The sequence below is a fragment of the Acomys minous genome, assembly GCF_964271855.1.
Source record: "Acomys minous genome assembly, chromosome: 11".
Classification (NCBI taxonomy): domain Eukaryota; kingdom Metazoa; phylum Chordata; class Mammalia; order Rodentia; family Muridae; genus Acomys; species Acomys minous.
The window spans coordinates 65,663,260-65,685,148 of NC_140492.1; the positions used below are offsets into that span (position 1 = coordinate 65,663,260).

General features: G+C 41.1%; 1 protein-coding gene across 2 annotated transcripts in view; it reads right to left on the minus strand.

Annotated features, from left to right (window-relative positions):
* The window catches only part of TPRG1 (tumor protein p63 regulated 1), a 135,513-nt gene that overhangs the window by 74,182 nt on the left and 39,442 nt on the right, over window positions 1–21,889 (minus strand). For both annotated transcript variants that reach the window (XM_084802541.1, XM_084802540.1), the window contains exon 3: window positions 14,814–14,905. In XM_084802541.1, coding sequence (XP_084658667.1) covers window positions 14,814–14,905 — 92 coding nt within the window. The remainder of the gene's footprint in view (window positions 1–14,813; window positions 14,906–21,889) is intronic.

Below are 21,889 nucleotides of genomic sequence, written 5' to 3' on the forward strand. Positions count from 1 at the left end.
CAAGACTCTTAGGAAGTCAGGTGATAGCAACAAGTCAATCTTTATCTTCAGGTCTGCTTCACAACTGCTGGGTTCCTGAGGAGGGACCATCTCTCTAGACTGCTGCCCATCATTGAAGGTGCAGCTCTGCCTTGTGTCAGCTGTTAAGACACATGCCAAAAGGCCGGGCATGGTGGCACACACCTTTAATGCCAGCACTCAGGAGGCAAAGGCAGCCAGATCACTGTTAGTTCAAGGCCAACCTGGTCTACAAAGAGAGTTCCAGGACAGCCAGGACTCTTGTTACACAGAGAAATCCAGTCTCAGGGGGGAAAAAGGTCATACCAAAGTAACTATTTCTTTCTGAGACTCAAGTTCCACATCGCCAAAGGAAGATAATCCTACCATGTTATCTAAGTGCCTCATAGGGATGTTAGGAGGATCAGAAATGCTCCATACACAGACCATAATGAAACACAAAACACATGTGAATTACTTAATTATAATTGATTAGTAATACAATCACAGTGGAGACAATTTCCAAATCCCTTGAAAACTGATGAAATGTGTATTGAATTAACAAACCAATTAGTGAATGGTTAAGTCAAATTCACTAAAAGAGAGAATATCTCAAGCCTGTTGATCTTTTTCAGGTACACAAAATACCTATTTCCAACTTCCTTATATGTCAAAGGAATATTTACTAATCCCATGTGTAGAAGGCAAGCTTCTGTGTGCTCGCCTGTTTGTCTTGCATGGGTGTTTTTTATATCCATTATACTAGATGTCATATTTGAGTTGCTTTGAATTCATATGTAAGCCATATGTGAAATTCCCATTATTAAAGGTGGCTGGCGTGGGCTGCTTTGAAAGCTCAGGAGTGGAGCAGCTGGAAGCCAGTGAGAGCATCGATGGAAGCAGCCATGCTCCATCCATTTACATAGCCTGACCAAACCAGATCAGCCAACAGCCGACTGGAACATGAGCATAGCTAAGCAGGCATGAGGCAGCAAGCAGTTCAGGGTTATGTCTCAAAAGAGAATTTGATTGATACTGATTTGCGCTCGAACTTCCTACTGCATGGAATGAAGAATTTCTTTTAAGAAGCCATACTGTTTCCAGGTTCTGGACAATACGTGAAGTAAACTCCGAACCCCTACCCAGATCTAGCCAATGGACAGGAAATTCTCCACAGTTGAATGGAGAGTGGGGACTGACTTTCACACAAACTCTGGTGCCTCATATTTGACCACTTCCCCTGGATAGGAGGCCAGGTAGCACTCAGAGGAAGGATAGCAGGCTACCAAAAAGAGACTTGATACCCTATAAGCACATACAGGGCGGAGGAGGTCCCCCTCAATCACAGTCATAGGGGACGGGAGTAAGGGAGAAATGGGAGGGAGGGAAGAATGGGAGGATACCATGGAGGGGATAACAATTGAGATGTAATATGAATAAATTAATAAAATATATTTTAAAAAATGAAAAGAAGCCATACTGTTAAACTGGGTCAGAAATACGTCTTACCCTTACCAATCTCGAATTGTTCAGTTATGGGCTTTAGAACGGCAGTGATGAACCAAACGGACCCTTATGCTTCCTGCACTTACGATCAGGAAGAGACAGATGAATGAGAGTAAAGAGTTCTGGCGAATCGGACTGATGTGGGGCTGGAGAGATGGCTCAGCAGTACAGTGCACTGCTTCTCTTGTGGAGGGCCCGGCTTCACTTCCCAGCACTCATGTGATGGCTCACTCCTTGAGTTCCAGGCACCTGGCACGCAGGTCTCCATGGGCAACAGTCAAGCATGTGGTACATATACATACATGAAGGCAAAAACGCTGGATACACGTAAAGTAAAAACAAAACTTAAAACAGAGTCTGGAGACCATCTGTGGGAGCAGAATTCAGTGGAGAGGTTCTACGAAGTCCATAAAGGACGCAAGGAAGGTGGGGGAGGGAGGGGGGGAGATGTTAAGCAAGGACCAGATCACAGACAGAAGTAATTGCAATTTCATTGAAATGTGTTAGTACTTTTCACATCACATGCCTACAATAGCTTATTTTACAGATGCAGGAGTTGGCCTCAATAGAGTGGTGTGGATCTAACACGAAGTGACCAAGGCAACAGCATGTTTAGTACGTGTGATGGCTATCCCAGTCGGTATATGTTCCACCTACTTGTTTGTCCTTTTATGTTTTCTACACTATGAGACAATTCTGCCCTGCCCACAATGCTATCACCAAAAAGACAGCATCGTTGTAATAGCTACACAAAAAAGAAGGATCTGGGAACACCCTAGTCTTTATTTTCCCCCAACAAAATTAATGAATAGATGTTAAATCGCTCAAGTCATCTCCAGCACACCAGGAGCACAGAAGAGGTCCAACCCCTGGAGAATCCTCTCCTCCCCTGAATTGTCTTTAAGGAATTCACGTGGGCAGTAGCCAAGAACTCCACCCCATGGTTAGGCGCTTGAAGGAGAGAAGAACAGAAGCAAAGAACAGAACAAATGTGCACATCTCTCCTCCTCCACTGTTTCCCATGTATCCAAAGGCGAAAGATATCTGCTCACCGTAGTCTACTAATTATGGCTCTCTGGGTATGGAAACCACAGTCTGAACCAGTCATACCCAGGAGAAGGGTAGGTGCTATAAAAATACGTGGGGAATCCAACTGGAATCCAAGAATAGGAACCACAACACAGCTAGCCTCCTTGGGACCTGGAAAGGCACAAGGAGCCAGGGGTGGGCAGTTCTGCTCTTTTCGAGGCAATTTCTACCAAAACATCTGTGCTTCTTTCACACCTGTCTGTTCCCGCTGCTTGGGGGTCACTTTTCATGCCTCAACTCTAATCTTCAATTAATTCCTGTGCAGACCTGAGCCTCTGCCCCTCAAATCCTCTAGAGAGAGAATTCTGTTTGATACAGATTAGCTCATTCATGTGAACTGTCGCTTCGGGTCACAGGCAGGGATTAGACCCTGAGTCTAATCAGATGTAGCCAAGGGCTGAAATTCCACAATAAGAAAATGGGACTTGAAGTACCAGATTGGAGACACCATGAGATTTTTTTTTTGCTCCTTTGTCAATCTAAGGCAAAACATCAACTTTAATAATTTAAAAAATCCCAGTTTGCTGGGCATGGGTGGTGCATGCCTTTAACCCAGCACTCAGGAAGCAGAGGCAGACAGATTTCTGTGAGTTTAAGGCCAACCTGGTCTACAAAAGAGTTCCAGGACTGCCAGGGCTACACAGAGAAAGTCTGTCTCAAAAAATAAAACTAAAACAAACAGCAACAAAATCCTAGCTCATTCTCATAGTGTCCTGGTTTTCCTTCCCTATTTGAAGATGCAGTTGATTTTTCTAGTTGCCTTTTTACTACACCTTGGTACCTGGTTTACTGCCAAACTTGCTTTTGTTATTGCTACCTCCTCTATTCTCCATCTGCATGCAGTGGGGAGGGTCACAAGCCGAAGAGAAAGCTTGGTATACCAATTAAAAAAGAAAAAGAAAGAAAGAGCAACTAAAGATTTTTTAAAATATAGAAATGTTGATAATAAAAAGCATAGTTAACTATAAAAAGTATAGTGAAAACAAACATTAAGACTAGGTAAAATAGGAGAAAGAATATTAGTAATTGAAGACAGTACCAAGCAAGCATTACATTCAAGCAGAAACAACAAATAAAATAGCTGGGTGGTGGTGGCACACGCCTTTGATCCCAGCACTTGAGAGACAGAAGCAAACAGATCTCTATGAGTTCAAGGCCAGCATGGTCTACAGTGTGAGTTCCAGGACAACTTTGTCTCAAAACAAAACAAAACAAAACAAAACCAACAAAAAAAAATCTAATGAAAAAAAATAACCAAGTGTGATGGCTGTCACTACTCTAGAGGCGGTACGACCTGAAAGGATGGAGCTGATATATGAGATGGACCAAAGCCTCATGCAACAGGCAACTTACACTCTGAAGGTTAAGAAAGGTCATGAGTAAAGCTCTCATGAGTTCAGGATGGATACAGTCAGAGGGACTGGCCATATGTGGTGAAATCATGCTCTTCCATAGAGGCATATAAAGGATTAGCATTAATGAGCAGACAAAGAGCAAAGGTGTCCTTCTTCCATGTCCTTCATATATGCTGCCACCAGGGGGTGTGACCGAGACAAAGGGTGTGTCTTCCCACTTCAAATGATTTCATAAGGAAAAAGTCTTTCACCGGTATACCCAGGCACTTGGGCTTTAGTTAGTTCCATGGGTAGTCAAGTTAGCAACCAAGAATAGCCATGTATATTTTGAAAATTCATATTCCAGTAAATTGGAATGGACTCACATGATATAGTCAATTAAACCTAGTTGATATAAACAATGTACCCTATACCCAGTAATGTGATGGAAGAAGTATTAAGGGGATCCCCAAGAAGTAAAATCCCAGAACCAGATAAATTCACTGCTGAGTCCCTATCATATCTTTAAATAGATAATGCTAATGTTCTTCTAACTAGAACTGGATGGAAAACTAGCCACCCCATCCTATGAAGCCAAACATTTTTGTACCCAATCGAGATAAGAACAAAATTAATACCGTAGGCCAATGTGCTTGATGTATCTAGATACAAAATTTATCAATAAAAGTAGTTACAGGCCAAATTAAAGAACGTACTGATTATACAATATGACCAAGTTAATTCTGATGCAGAAATGTTAAGACTCTGCCTCCCTGGGTGCTAGGATTATAGGCATGCAACGCCCAGCTGGTTTTCACTTTTTTGTGTGAACAATTAATACAATTCTCAGGGGGAAGATGAGGACATCTGGGCCTTGACATTTCTTTTGGGGAAGATTTCTAATTAAAAATTAAATTTCTTAATTGTTACAGAACTATCCCTCCCCCCACCCCGAAGTTTCTATTTTGTGTTCATTGAGCTTTTGTAGTTTATGTGATCTTTTTTAAGTTAAAAATATAAGTTAATAAGCTTACATGGTAGAGTTGTGAGCTGTGATTCCTTCCTTTTTCTTTATTGTTTGCAAGTCCCATGTTGGCACACCGCCATACCCAAGCCCCCTCCTTCCACCTGCCCATCCCCCAGCTGCACCCACCCACTCTTTCACTGATGGTGTTAGTAATCCTCTCTTATTTTTCATCCTACCAGAAGCTGGCAGTTTGATTGATCCTTCTAGAAAACTGCCTTTTATTTAATTAATTCTCTCTGTAGTTTTTAAAAACTGATTTCGGCTGCAGTCTCCATTGTTTCCTTTTGTCTTCTAGCTTTGTACTTGCTCCTCTTCCACCTAGAGTTCACTGAAGTGGGAGCTTAGGTCACAGATCTGAGGCGTCTTCAGTTGATGTGGGTCCTTCTCTTGTCTAGTTTGGGTACAACTCCTGATGGGTTGTGACTACCCCTGTGGCCATTTCACATCATCCCATACATAAGGCACATGCTGTGTTTCCATTCAATGCAATGTCCTGATGACTCCAAAGTACATTAATTGGCTTCCAAGCATTCAAATATTGTCCTGTAAATCTTTCTGGTCTTGATTTCTCCTCCAACTGATGCAGGCAGCAAACAGTCTAGACGATATTTTACTTCTTTTGAATTAGGTTGCATTTCTTTTGTGGCTCAGGATTTGGTGCGCCACAGCATGTGCTATGTGTATTCCTGAGAAGAATGTGGGTTCTATCACATTGAGGAATCTATAAAATGTTGGTAAGGCTCTGATCACCACTGCTTATCCAGTTATTTTAAATCTTGCTAATTTTCTGTCCAATTGAATCAATTATCGAGAGAATGTTGAGATTTCTATCTGCACTCATGGATTGTCTCTGCTTTTAGTTCTATTAATTTCTACTCCACATAGTCTCAGTTCTGCTGTTTGCTCCACACATATTTAGATAGCTATGTCTTCTTAGTGTGTTGGATTTATTCACTACCTATTATAACCCTCTTTGTCTCATCATTTTCTTTATTCAGAACTCCAAGTTTTAAATTTATAATTTTAAATTATTATTAAATATATAATAAGTCTTAAATTAACTATCAATTCTATGTGATAGATAGATAGATAGATAGATAGATCGATCGATCGATCTTGGAAAGTCAGATTATTGAATAGACCATAGTGAGCAGAGTCTTCTTCTTGTTGTTATTCTTTTAAAAAAATTTTTTACATTGCTTATTGTTCCCTTATTCACCCTGTCTTTCCTATGACAAGACATTTGTAACACCCACTGGACCCAGTGGAAACAATGATACTTTTAAAAATAGCAGCTGTGATGTCTCCTAAGTGTTAAAAACCTCAATAGCAATTGAAAACTTTTTTTCAGGAAAGTTGTATTGGTAGGTTTCTAAATAATCAAAATTAAGTTTAAGTAAACTTAATTTTTGGTCAGTTCTTTTCAGAGACAAATGTGTTCCCAGTAACGCCAACACCCTATTTGATAAAATTGGGGGGGGGGAGGGAGAGAATTGCTTGATATGCTCACTAATGAAAGAAACATACCAGCAATATACACATCAAACCAGCTCAAATAATAATGTCACGGTTTTATTATAAATGATTACCACAACTGGTGCAAAGGTACCTAGGAGAGGTCACAGACCATGTTGTAGGAAGCAATGTATAATTGGATCTCATAAGTAGGTGAAAGATGACTTTAAACCATTGTTACATCAGGAGGGTGGGGAGGGGACAGTGAAGGAGTGGGGACAGGCAAGGCACTTGCAGTCCTGGGAGTATACATCCTGTCTAACAAAGAGACAGGTTAGAAACAGCTTGTGGGTAGCCAGTGTGTGGCTGCTCTGGAAGAGACAGTTCACCTGCTTAGTCGAGCCCTCAGAACTCTTTTGCTCTCTGGGTCCTTTTTTTTTTCTCCAGCTTGTCCCAGGCTCTCTCAGTGTGGTGTGGTCTAACCTGGATATGCATGGCACCGATCCTGATTTCCAGAGCTTGTCTCTGTACTTTGTACATGATCTCTCCATTTTTCAGAAACATTGTTTTTTTTTTTTTCCTGTCATTAAAAAAAAAAATCTTTGCTCCTTCTTTATCCTTGGCCATTCCCTTTACTCAAAGCAGTGGCCTCCAGGGGGTTGTCATAGAATCTCGTGTGGGACTTCTTATTCCAGTGTGGGACTTATTCTGGCGTGGCTTCATTATCTGTCCTTCTCTGTCAGAAGGCTGCGAGCTCTGAAGAGCTGGGGACCTTTTCTTACATGTTGCTGCAGTTAAGGAAGAGTCTAACTAATGAAAGGGCCCAGCAAGTGGATAAGTTGGTCTACAAATGAGGGAATATTAGTAAATAAAAATAAAAAATACAACTTTTATATGGGACAGGCAACAAAAGTTCTTAGCATTGAACTTATCCAGGTAACTTAATCCTTGAAATAGCCTTTGTAACATCTTCCTTTTAGAAATGATAAAGCTGAGACGCAGTGAACACAAGAGACGCGTACAGCCACATAGGATAGCTAAGAAGTAAGTGAGCTAGACACTTAGAAGCATCAGACTTCTTTCGCCTCTCGGCTCTTTTCTGAGCTCTCCCTAATTGCTTGCAGTCTCGGGAAATCAAACACTCTCAAGTTCAGTTGTGACTGCAGTAACTAAACGCTCTCGCTGTCCTATAATGCAGGTCACTCAGGGAACATTAGCTATCTGGATGAGGTTGCCACCATGGAGAATTTATAGAGAAAAGTAATGTGTCTAATTAAGTGACTGTTGAAAACACCCACCAGGACAAATGGATTCTGGCAACAGAGGCACTTTTGTTACTGCCAGAGTCCTGCCACAGGTCATTAAGATCTTGATAGATTTGAGGTGCTTTTCAGCTTCGTTGCCTTCACCCAAGGACAAGTCAAGTGTTCTAGGCTTCAGTTGCTTGGAGGCCCAGGCACTTGGAGATAGGTCCTCCATGGGCCCTGGTAGTGTCAGTGGAGGATTCTATCAGCATTCAGTTAGGTGCGTTCTGAGCCATACCAGGGAGCATTCACTCTCCTAAGTGTGCCCCACACTGCTGTCTCCGTGGTGTGCACAGTGAGTGGAACTGCATGATAGAAAGTGAGTGCAAGGAAAGGAGACGAGATTATTTTGGTTGACTTAATATGGAACTGTTCTGTGGACTTGAGGTCTCCAAATGGACGGTTCTTAGTGAGGGTTTCTTTTGCTGCTATGAAGCACCAGGACCAAAAACAAGCTGGAGAGAAAAGGGTTTATTCTGTTTACACTTCCACATCACTGTTCATCATCAAAGGAAGTCAAGACAGGAACTCAGACAGGGCAGGAACCAGGAGACAGAAGCTAATGCAGAGGCCATGGAGGGATGCTGCTTACTGGCTTGCTCAACATTGTTTGCTCAGTCAGCTTTCTTATAAGACCCAGTACCACTAGCCCAGGGGTGGCGCCACCCACAATGGGCTGGACCCTCCCCCCATCAATCACTGATTAAGAAAATGCTCTACACACTGGCCCACAGCCCAATCTTACAGAGACACTTTCTCCACTGAAGTTCCGTCCTCTCCAGATGACAACAGTTTGTGTCAAGTTGACATAAGTCTAGCCAGCACAGACCGCAAAACTATAGGCTGCTACATGGAAGAAACATGCAAAAGAGGAAACTAGGTGAGTACAGTTTCGAGGCCAAAGCCTAACATCAGGAGTATGCGACGATGTGAAAATTGACTTCTAAAGGGGATAATGGGAGGTAGGGATGGAGTGAGCACCTGATCTCTGGACAGAGACCTAGGCTTCCCAGAGTTAGTGTGCGTGGGAATCCTGTAAACATGCAAGTTCAGGTTCAGTGGTAGGTCTGGGGTAAGACTTGAGGGTCACATTGCTATCAAGCTTCAGGTGATGCAAATGCTACTGACCTCTGGACCACAGATTTGCCAACAGGAGTCTCAAGTCCACTCAAGTGTACGGAAGGCGAACACTGCTGAACAAAAGAAGCAGCCTAGAGTGGGACCTGGCATAGCCTTTCTATTCTTTAGTGCCTTGTGGTCATAAAGGATTAGAAATCGACAATTTCCAGTTTTCTGGTCTTTTTTCCCCTTTAATGGCTGTTAGCTGTATTTTCAATCACTGGGCCGTTTTGCAATCCTTATAACATAATTAGACTGTGACAAGATGGAAGTGTGGCTGGCTTTCCTCCATCAGCATCACTCACCATCCCCTCCAGGCATTTGACTATTTCAGTTGTTTCTGGGCAAAGACTAAATAAAGTCAAATGAACAGCACATGCAGAGAACGGTGCGCAGAGGGAAGACGAAGAGCTCTCTAATCCTGCCCACTGAACCCCTGACCTCCTTCCCTGCAAACAAAAGACAATCAACCAAGAACCCAGACACCGGCACAAAGATCATTTAACCAATTTAAACTGCAGTGATCTTTGTGTCCGGGGAGTGAAAAATCACTAAAGGCCCCGAGAGCAGCGTAATGGAAAGACAGCAAGGCCAAGGAGAGGGTTGTCACCAAGTCAGACTCTCCTCTGACCTTTAATAAGTGGTTGCTCTTGAACAGGTCATTTAATCTCTGGATTTCTTCACCCATAAAAGAAAGCCAGCAATTCACATGGTCCTGCCCTTGATGACTGCTTGAGCAGAGCAGGTGTGAAGGAGGCCACATGCCTTGCAGTTCTGTGCATGGGCATGGCCCATAGAGTCAATTGTTGGGGAAAACAGGGCATCTGCTCACCTGTTCTCATCTTACTCTTTTCCCCCTGGCTACTGTTGCTTTGCCTCCATGTTTATTTAAAATGCTTTGTTATTGTTTATCATGTGCACATGCAGGAACACGAATACCTGCAGATGCGCCACGGCCTGCATGTGGAGGTCCAAGGACACCTTGCAGGAGTTGGTTTTCCGCCCAACAGTGTGAGTTCTTAGATTGAACTCGTGTAGCTAGGCTTTGCATCAAGCACATTACTGCTGGGTCATCTCAATGGCCCTCCTGCCTGTGTTTGATTTAAAGACCCAGGGGGAGCTAGTCTGAGAAAACTTGTAAGTCAACAGAGATGACCTGCACACCTTCACTTAACCAACCAAAGAATTCTCATTATTCCAACCACGTCTCTGCTGGAGGAGCCATGATGGGTTCTTGAAGGGATGCTACATATGGAAGAAGTGGTCTCTGCCCATCACGAGGCTTCCCAACAACACCAAGGTACGCATAGAGAGTATTTTAGCCAAAGTCATGGCAGAATGAACCTTAACTCTACTATAATGCTAAGTGGCTTAGTTAGGGTTTCATTGCTCTGAAGAGACATCATGACCGTGGCAACTCTTAGAAAGAAAAACATTTAATTGGGGCTGTCTTACAGTTCAGAGGTTTAGTCCGTTCTTGTTATGCTAGGAAATATAACAGCACGTGGACAGACATGGTCCTGGAAGAGCTGAGAGCTCTACATCTTGATCCACAGGATGAAGAAGACTGAGACACACTGGACAGTCTCCAGCTTATAAGAATGACACACGTTCTGAAGTAAGGTCACTCTTACTCCAACAAGGCCACACCTTCTAATAGCACCACTCACATCCTATGGGCCAACATGAGTCTATGGGGGCCATACCTATTCAAACCACCACACTAGGGTCCTCTTCTGAGCCTGAAATCCTTTTCTTACTTGGAAGAGGCTTCCTTTATTTGGACTGTTACTGTGAAACCTACAGGAAGAACACTTTAAAAGGCTGCAGAAATGCCCACACTTTAAAAGGCTGCAGAAATGCCCCTGAATTTTTTTTTGTTTTTTTTTTGTTTTTGGTTTTGGTTTTGGTTTTTCAAATAGTGCAATGTTGTAATGTCCTTCCAGTCAAAGGCTTTCTTTACCAGCATCCTTGGCTCAGGGTTTTGATGTTAAAAAATAGACTCTTAATCCTTGTACCCACTGGTGGTTTGAAATAAATGGCTAAAAAATATAAATAAATAAATAAATAAATAAATAAATAAATAAATAAGCTAAGCATCCAAGTGGCTTTCAAAAGCTACGTGATAACTAGGAACAATGTAAGGAAAATGCTGAGAGCAGTACCTCAAAATTACATGGATTACATCTTTTCACTGGCAAATGCAAGGACAGCACTTATCACACACAATGTGTTCTACATCTTAAGTGTTCAATTAAATGTAATTATTAAAGTATAGCCATCCTTAGCAACATACACAAAGACTAGCTCGATTAACATATTACAAAAACTGACAGAGGATGTGTTTCTTCCATGAGATTAAATTTCTAATGGACTAAACAACATACTGAATCAAATCTATTAGTTGAGGGAGAAAAAAAAAGATGAAGGCAAGTGTAGAAGTACATACCTGGCATTCCAGCACTCCAAAAGTGGAGGCAGGAGGATTAAAATCAAGCCAGCTGGTTCCCCTGTATTTATTTTGGTACAATAATGACAATACCATTATTGTTTCAAGTTTATTATTGGCTACAGATAAGACCCTGTCTCAAAAAAATAAAAATGTAAAAAGTAAACCTTATTTGTTTTTGTGCATCTACTCTTATAGGAACTAGAAAACAGGACCCATACCCAAGTCTTTTTTAATTTTATAGTCACTCATTCACTTCAGACAGTAGAGGTGTGGTTTAATTTTACACATGCTCTACCGTCTGGGTGCCTGACACAGAAAGTTCATTAGATTTCATATGCTTATCATACCAAAGACCTGAGATAATAACTGGGTAGGTTGGGGGGGAAAGCAGGTAATGAAGCATTTTCTAAATGTTTTTCACAAAGGTGAAGAGGGAGAATTGCCTGACCTCTGCCACGATTAGTGGGTCTTCTTATTTAGGAATGAGAACAGTCTCTTGCACCGTCCACACTTGCGTGTGGAGGGAAGGGCTCATCTCCTCTGCCTCTCGCATCACTGTAGACACGGAGTACACTGTACTGAAGAGTCTTCATTGCTGTGGTGCCACACTGTCTGAGACACCACGGAGTGTCAAGATGTTCATGGTGTCGCCTTAATGGAGCTCTTCTGAAAGGATGTACACAAGTTTTTAAAACGTCCCCCACCCTTTTTTTTTAAAAAAGGGGCCAAGAAGGAGAATGGAAAGAGGAAGAAATGTTGAAACAAGAATCATTTTGTCTTTACAACTGTACAGGCATAAAAATCCCCTTAAAAGGATGGCTGAGAGCCTACATCTTAACAGTCTGCCTCAAGTACTTGTGAAATTTTTAGCAAATCTGGGATCTAAATGGATTTTATGGCCCCCTCTACAGTTCAGCATCTCAGCTTCTCTGGCCATTGTCTACATCCTCTTCCCAAAAGCCTTCAACTCGTATTTCTAGTGTTACTGAATACTAAATCCATAGCAGTTCAGATTATCATAAGGGACTCACTGGAATTAATGTGGAAGACAGTCTTCCTAACACGTTTTCATTCCCTTTGATTTATATAGAAGCCCTCCTACAAGAAACTGTCAAGCTAGGCTCCTTCCCAGCTCTAATGACAGTGTTTGCATCTGTATGCAGAATGACCTACCCAACCTTCCTGTGTGGACACTCTAGACACATTTTCCCCCAGAATTGTCCTTAATTTTATAAATGATAAATGACAATGTTTAGGGAAGGACCTAAAGGAGTTGTAAGCATGCTTCCTCTAGTGTTTCCTACAGAACTTCAATGAAGCATGACTACATTGCCTTCTGGACAGTGACCCAGTCAATCCACCAGTTTCCCAGGTCCAAACCAAGAGCTGCTGCTGATTTTTCTTACACACAATGGCGTGCGAAGACCCGCAAAGCCCAGATGAGACAGTTATCAGTCTCAGATCCCAACTCCAAACGCATCCTTCAATAAAAGCCCTGTGATAAACATCGCAGTTCTTAGCATTTCTCCTCTGCAGTAGCAACATGCTAATCTTCTGTGACAGAGGGCACAGCAGGCTATTACAGGACCAAGGCAGAAGTTTTCTTACCTTTCAACATAGGCAAGATGGGGGGAGAACCAGAAAGGGCTGTCTCAGCCACAAGCCCAGAACAGGCCCTGCAAACACACAGCTTCCACCTTCAAAACATTTCTAAAATTTTATATGCAAACTTTCCCACTTGCCACCAGGGAAAACACAGCCTCTCTGAATTGAATGGCAGACTAGTACTACATTATCACGATGCTAATGGTAAAAAGCAGGGCCCACCTGAGTTTTCCATCATTGCCTTAAGTTGAGGCAGTCCACATAGTGATGGACTATGGAATGAAACTATGGTCTGTAGTGTTTGCCAGCTTTGTAAATGTTGCTGTAGTTTTGCCGTGGTGCCAAATTCAAGTTCTCCAGAATCTGAGTGCCTAACTTCCCTACCCAAAGCAGGTTTTTCTTTTCATAGGTCAAGCATGGCTCTCTGTTTGAATGGGGAACAGGAAAGGGAAATGAATTGTAGATTTGTCCAAATGAATAGGCTTTCTTTCCCTTAGTGATAACTCAGAGATTATAGATACGCATACGATATAAATGAATGAAGGAGAAAGTGGAAGAAAGATGGAGACAAGAAGAATGAAAATCAGGAGGAATTTCTTCAAGAATTTTGCAGTAGCATCTTATTTTGCCCTCTCAAAACCATTTCAGATATGAATATTAGTCTCATATTATAAATAAAGACACAACGATTAGAAACATAAAAAAAAAAGAGTTAGTGTTTCATTCTGTTCTGGGAAGCTGTTTGAAAGAATGGTGTAAAAATAGTAAATCATGTAAAATGGTAAAATGCTCTGTTTCTCCTTCCTGCTTGTTGCGGACTCCATTTTCTCAGCCTAGATGGTTAAACCTTCAAAGATATTTTTCTGGAAACTCAGCAAGAGAAGCTGCTTTGTTCCAGGGGAAACAAGGAGACATTTCTTCCTTCAGCCGAAATGACCCCTGGGTTACTGAAATGCTTATCTCAACAGTGCATGCAAACAGTGTTCACTGAGCCATCACGAAAGGAGGTAGCTGTTTGAAACACATCTCCGGGTAATATCGGGGTCCCATAGACAAACATTCCCTTTTGCTTTTTAATCGGTATCACTCAATGTGTGAAAGGTCACAGGCAGTGCAATTTCTAAGATGGGGTAGGAAGATAATCATCGGCATGGCGGTGTTCACAAGGGAAGCTCTTTCTGCTAAGGGAAGTCTTAAAGGTGAAGGATGGCATTACACAAGCAATAAAGTCTGTGTGTTCAGTTGGTTCCTATCCTAACTCTCACCAGTGGCCTGCCTTCCCTACTCTACATGACTTCCCTAGTACTACTGTCCGTACTCTACCTAGAAAGCAGACTATATATAAGATGTTGTCTGTACTTTTTCTTTTTTTCTTTTTTTTTTATTTTTATTTATTTATTTATTTATTTATTTTTTTTTTTGGTTTTTCAAGACAGGGCTTCTCTGTGTAGCCTTGGCTGTCCTGGACTCACTTTGTAGACCAGGCTGGCCTCGAACTCACAACGATCCGCCTGCTTCTGCCTCCCGAGTGCTGGGATTAAACGTGTGCGCCACCACGCCCGGCCTGTACTTTTTCTTGCTCTTCCTTTCCACTGCTCCTAGAATGAAATGACCAACCGCCCAATGTAGTTACAGAGAGCATGCTTGTAATGGAGAGAGACCAGAGCTGGGTACCTAAAATGCTACTCCGTGACACAGACCTGAGCTACAGCTGCAGTACTGGATGGGTGGGAGTACCAGTCCAGAAAGCTGGGGTCAAATCTGCCTAGTCAACCAGCTAAGGAAAACCGATTTCTAGTTGGAAAAGTCAAGAGATCAGCACATACAAGACCCAGTAGAGAGTCTATGGCATGCTCATCTCCCTATCTGTTCCAGTGACATCAAGAAGCTAATGTCCACTTCCCTTCACACTGCCATATACTCACTGTGTCAGGAGCCAGAACCCTTGAACAGTCTCTCCAGAAGTCTGTGCTACGTGGCCTCTCAAGTCTTCCACAGCAGTCTCAATGGCCCCGGGCTGAGTGGAAGAAGAAATCATTTCGCTTAGAGAGGATAGAAAACACTCTGCACTTATGATTAGTTAGAATGGTCACTCCTCCTCCTCCTCCTCCTCCTCCTCCTCTTCTTCTTCCTCCTCCTCCTCCAGGAGACAAAGAGTGGTTCTTATATTGTATATTGTATTCACTGTCTGGCAGAGAACTTGACCTTTAATGTTAACCTGGTCCTATCTTCTCAAATCCTATGCTTTCTCACTGAAGTGAAAATAGCTGTTTTAAGAGCATTCTTTCCAGAGAAATAGGTTTAACAGGAAGTTCAAAGTAGCTTACAACAACAACAATACATATGATCTTCTCAAATTCCAAGAGCACATGTTAGTGAAATGTAAAAAGTAGCTTCCTTCCAATGCTCTGACCATCAGTGTGGCTGACTCAGTCGCTCAACTGTCTCCCCTCAGTTTCTTTTTTTTTTATTATTCACTTTACATCTGATCATAGCCCCCCTCCATCCTCTCCTCCTGGTCCCACCCTCCTTCCCTCTTCCTCCATCCCCCTCCCCTAGTCATCAGAAAATGGAAGTCCACACACACACACCAACCCAAGCCATCACATCAAGTTGTATCAAGACTGAGCACATCCTTTTCCATGATGGCCTAGTAAGGCAGCCTAGCCAGGGGGAAGTGATGGAAAGCAGTTAGCAGACCATGTCAGAGACAGCCCTTGTTTCCCTTACTAGGGAATCCACATGAAGACCAAATTATATGTGGGTTATATATGTATAGGGGGCCTAGGTCCAGCTCACGGTCTTTGGTTTGTGCTTCAGACTCCACAAGCCTTCTTGGTCTCCTCAGTTTCTTAATTTTCACAACACAATTGTTCCCACTTGTGGGGCTAGTTCTGTGCAGAAACTGATTGGCCCCTTCTCTAGTAAATTTATGCCTTCCCTAGTTCAAGGGTTCTTAAACTTCAGTGTACACAAAAGCCATACTGAAACATTTTAGGACCACTCCCAGTTTCTTATTCAGTTAGCTTCGGTTGGGACCTGAGATTGTATTTCTAACATGTATCCAGGTGATGTTGCTGGGGTGAAGACTATACTCGTGACAATAGACTTCATTAACATGGACTTGTGACAGCCATACTTTCTAAGCACTTATTCTCAATGCTTTACTGTATAGCAGAATCATCAGGCAATCTTTTTTTTTAAATCCTGACCTAGGATACATACCAGACCAGTTATTTCAGAAACTTTGTGGATAAGTACATAAGTACATCAGAAATTTTTAAGAATACATGCTCTCTTATAGAGGAATCTAGATAAGAAAAGAGTGGTGGGGCTTCAGATGCAATATATGTCAATGGTTCAGAGTCTGAGGTACCTAATTAATTTATCCCTACACCTGCTCTTTGCTTCCTTCTGACCAGGCAAACCATTCATGTCACCTAAAGAGAAGTGAGTGACAGAGTTGTCCATAATCAGCTCTAGGATTTTAGCTTATTGCTTGGCTTTCCTGGATAACAGACTGAACTAAAGCGAACATTCTGGGCCACACTGATGGCCATAAGTTGCATATGTCTTCAAGAAAATGCAGACATAGCTTTTATAGCCAACGAGTCCAGTTCCATCATATTACCCAGTTGCTTCTTGAGTTGGACGGTCAGCTGCTGGACTGAGAAAGGCTGGTCAAAAAGCTGACACCGGCACTTCGTACTCGCCAAAGGCCGTGTGTAATAAAATCAGCTTCTGGGGTTTCATTCAAATATGTCCTTCCTGCTGCCAGAGAAGTGTCTACTGATGTTACTCATTTCCAGTGGCACTGTAGGCAGCCAGTCTACCCTGGAAGGAAACTTCTGTAATCTCCCAGCAGTTCTCTCTTTACTCAACCTTATATTCCTGTGAGACATCCTGACTCTTCCGGGCCCACTTCTCGAAGTTTTCTGAAATATAATGTGCTCTTTGATGACTCAACATTGGTATTTTTCTCACAATTTCTTTACATAATTTTAGCTTCACAAATATAACTCAGTGGTGAAACTAATACTTTTCAGAAAAAAAAAAAAGAAAGTGGAATTGACGAGTAATCATATAGTCCTAAAATAAGCATTTTGTTGAATGTTTTTATGTCAACCAGTTCACAAAAAGTACGTGGAGATGAATATAATAATGTATAAAAATTCAAAGCCTTAGTATCTTCCATACCAAAAGCAACTGTAAAATCTATCCAAATGAAGAATGATCTATATTTGATCTTGATATACCTCTGTGAAGTTATACTTCAGAAATTCGTGCACATATGCAAAATGCCATGGGGTGAAGAACTCTTTGCCGCCTTGTTTGTAGATAGCAATAAATGAGGGATAAATACAAATGCAGATCAAGAGGGTGCTGTGTTATGGGATATGTTTGGATAACCTCACACAATGAAGGTTTAGGAGTAATAAAGTAGATTGGTAAATGAAAAAGAAAAAGTAAAACAGGAGAGGATAAGGTAGGCCACCTTCCTTATGCAGAAATACATGGAATAAGCATATTCTTGTTTGGTGACACACAGCTAAAGTAACCATGAAAAGGTCTATGAAATACACTAATGTTAGTTTCCTCAGGGTGGGAAAACATGACATACAAATAGACTGTGAGAGTGCTGTTTTTCTATATACCTTTTCAAGAGCAAAGCGCTAAACGTGTGTTATTTATGGAAAGCTCTGATTGTCTCTACAGCTCTGTCAATGATGTTGTCTGCACTGTTCTTTTTTTTTTTTTTCAGTATGAGCATTGTTCAGGCCACTTGACAATATAGAACAAAATGCACCCCAACAGAGAACTGTGCTTCCTTATCTTTTATTATTGTTAGTTAATTAACTTTTTTTTTTTTTACTTTTTAAAAACCTAATCAATTTAAATCTAATAACTTAGAAAAACATTTAAAAATTTAAGGGAACTTTGGGTCTTAGATAGCAAGGTCTATCCCAATCCTCCTAATGGTTATCTGGAAACCAAGGTAAGTCATCTTGGCATTGTTCATTAGTTCATTTATTAGATTGCTATGATAGTAATTACTGTAACTTAACTATTGGGAGATTCTACGAGACCCCTGTACATTAAACAGTAACAAACTCTGACCAATGACAGGCTTTTCCATCATTCTCATTATTGTTTATGTTAAATAAAATGGAAATAGCCATACTAGAATTCAAGGATCAAATGCTTAGTGCAAGCAAGCCCTTAGCTCTGAGACTGAAGTCAAAGGCAAACAGGAAACCATGATCAAGTATGTCATCTTTCACCACATAGTGACTCTGTTGTCTCTTCCATTTTTAGCCCCGACTCATTCCAGGCACAGCACACCTTCTTGGGGAAATTCCAAAGACTTGCCTATCTGGCCCCTTGCACTTCCATGATATAGACTAGTTAGACCCAAACAAAGGCAAGGCCCAAACAACGGCCTTGGCATTGTTAACGTTTTCCATGTAGGAAGCTCCCTGTGCATGCAGAAAGAAACAGTAGCTCAGGAAGGACTGCTCTTCGAGACTGTCGCTCAGATTTCTTCTGGAGCTCCAATGATGGCTAGATAGAGGCTGTTTTGTAATGAACACACAAGTAAGAGGATGAGCTCGAAATCGGTCATGATCTGTAAAGGCAAAGCCAACGCGCATTTCCTTGTAAAAAAAAAATGATGGAAATTCACCTCATCGCATCATTGCTGCGCTTCTGCTCTCACAAAAGAATAAATCATCTTTACGGCACTCCTCAAGGAGTTTCAACACAATGGTAGCGGAACAACCTCTTGCCCAGCGCGATGTTTATTTTCTAAACTAAATGGAAGCGCACACGGGCAATAACAATAAAACTAATAAATGTATTTGTTCCCAATGTGAGGGCAAGTCACTGGGAACCCTCTAGCAAGAGAAGAGGAAAAGAGAGAGAGAGAGTATGAAAGCCAAATTAGTGTCGTGGAAGCAATGACACAATGGGAAGTCCTGAAGCTGCTTATTAAAGTCTCGCTGCTCACAATAGAACACAGGCTATAAAAAGGCCACGGGGAACCATTAATTAAATATTAAAAGATCAAATAGTCTTAGTCCCATTAGTTTGTATATAATTTACATTCTCTAGTATAAATTTAGAGATAATTCTCCATCTCAAATCGCTTTCAACTTTCTGATAAGGTATCTGCAAATACAGAGCCCTACAGGGAGTTTAAAAATATCTTTCTCCCTGTGGGCTAAGCATTGTTCTTTTCATAAAAAGTTGCTTTTGCACATCAGTCTCCATAAGTAGGATGATTATCATAATATACCTCAAGTTATTAGCCTTGAGGGATACTTTTGTTCGCAGAAGGCATGAGGGCCTTTTTTTAGGTATGTCTAAGCAATAATAGCAGATATGCTAAAAACAAGAGAAAACGGTTGCAAATGGACTGAGAGCAAGTGTGTTAGACTCTCACTTCTGGGGCTTCTCATTCATGGCCCAAGGTCACAGGTAGCACAAGGTGGTATCAGGACTCCTGCATTGCAGGTAATCTTCCCAGGCTTGGCAAGATCCTCGGGGTGCTAGCTAACCTTGGACAAGTAACACTTCTTTCAGGTGCCTTAGGAAATTCACTGGATATCCCAGGTCCTACTGTCCTGAGAAAAATGTGCCTAAACTAAGTCAGAAAGGCATAATAATTTTTTGTATGTAATAATACAAAATGATAATGATCAGCAAACCACAGAAGGGGGTTAAGAGGTCAATAACTTATTTTATGATCTGGTACTTAGGCATGTGATATAACATATGATATGAAGAGACTAAAATTACCATGTGTTTGTTCAAGATTTCCCATTTCCATGCCCAGTCATTCTTTGAAAATCATCCCTCTTGAAACTCACAGAATTGATCGTTCTTCTCCTTATAGCCCTGGCCATCAATCCCTGGCACCTGAAAAACTGTGTTTTGCTAGCACAGAAAGCCAATGATTACATTTCTTTTCCAGATCGATGATATGAATAGAAAACATCCTCAATATCCAGCTAAAGTTAAACACATTGTATCCTATTGTACAATACTATGGCGCTAATAAAATATGTCACAAAAAATATTGTGGCCATATGAAGCAATACTTAACATATATACTCTAATTGCACACAGAAATTATATGTGTGTGTGTGTGTGTGTGAAAAACAAAAAGAAAACCACTCACAAGTGTATAAGAGCACATGTAAGTAGCTTTTTAATTAATATTGAACTGTGATATTACTGTGATTTTTACGTTGCATAACTACATTTTCTAATTCTTTTTATCAACAAACTACTTCTTGGATGATGACCATAAAGTCTTCTAATAAAATACTTTAGTAGCAAATTCTTCTACTCACTCACTCAGTGTTTTTTTCCAATTTGCAATGCATATACTTGAAATTCTTGGCCTAGAGTAAGTCGATTTGTCTGTGATTATGGCATGGAATCATAGTACTATAAATAGGTAGCTAGGAAACTAGTCCTAGCCCCAAGTTTTCTGTTTAGTACACTCTTGGGAAGTCAAATCTCACTCACTATTGTGTTATTGAAAATGAGTAAGTCAAACAGCAAGAGCACATCAGCATTGGCAGAACGTTTACGGAAATGCAGAATCCAATTTGTTCACCAGCTGGACCATGACATCTGAGATCTCACTTCAGATCTAAGAAGTCATCACTTTATGATGACTCTCACACATCTGAAACTGCAAGTGTTGTGGACTTACTTAATTATTCTTTGATAAAGTCAACCAGCCTTCTCTCTGCTACACACCCTTGTGTCAACATTTATAACTCGCCCTAGAGATCATGGTGAGGTAACAGGCACCTTGTTGCTGTTTGTATTATCATTTATAGAATTGTGAATGCAAGCAGAAATAAGAGAGAGGAGGTACTGAAAATAACAATGTTTGAAATGTTTATAAATGAATATTGACAAAGTTAGCTCATTTAGGGCTCTATACAAATAAAATACTTATATTTTATTTATACTTTTCAGGTGAAGAAATTGAGCCCCTCCTCTCTCTCTCTCTCTCTCTCTCTCTCTCTCTCTCTCTCTCTCTCTCTTTCTCTCTCTCTCTCTCTCTCTCTCTCTCTCTCTCTCTCTCTCTCTCTCTCTCTCTGTCACACACACACACACACACACACACCTATCTTCTTAACAACCACACCATCTTGGATTTGATTTGCAAGCTAATAAAACTAGATCATTCTCTTGTTTATTTAAAAAATGTTTCTTGGGTTAATGTTCACCCCAGAATTTATAGGTAATTAGATGAACATGCCTCTACTAAGTATGGAATATTTTCCTCTGAAATTTTAGTTAAGGGCATGCCAGAGACCTATAAAATAGCACAAGTTGATTTTATTGCTCTTTGTCACCCAAGAACTTGATGGTAAGATCCTATTTATTGCTAAAGGCATCATACACTTTGGTCATAGGTCATGGAGAAATCAAGCTGACAGTGACCTTGAAACCTCCTCTTTGTTGGGTAGGTTTCATAGAGCTAGAAGATGCTTTGTATAGAGAAGACAATCTATCAATAGTCTTACACACCTATGAACCCTGTGAGCTACAATAATGACTGAACTATGCAGTGGGGTCAACAGTGGCATAAATGATATAGGGATAACCAACAGCTTCTCAGTCAAATTTAAGACCTGTTCAACAGGAGGAAGCTCATGCCTGTAAACATGGCAAAGAGCTCATGGGTGGGTATGTTAAAGGCCCTAAAAATACTACTTTGTTAAACCAATCTGTCTCCTAAATATTAATTTTTGTGCTAATAAAGTAATATAACTCTCATCCCTCAGACAGACATTTTAATGCAGTAGATGTGGTTAATAGAGAAAATAGTAAATGGGACACATGTATCATATTCTTCTTACATGCAAAGCTCATTAAGCATTGCAGTTGAGGGAGTGTCAAGATGAAGAACCATAAAATCAGGATGAGTGTTTCAAAAATTATGTCGTTGGGACACACTAAGGCCATTGCACTAATG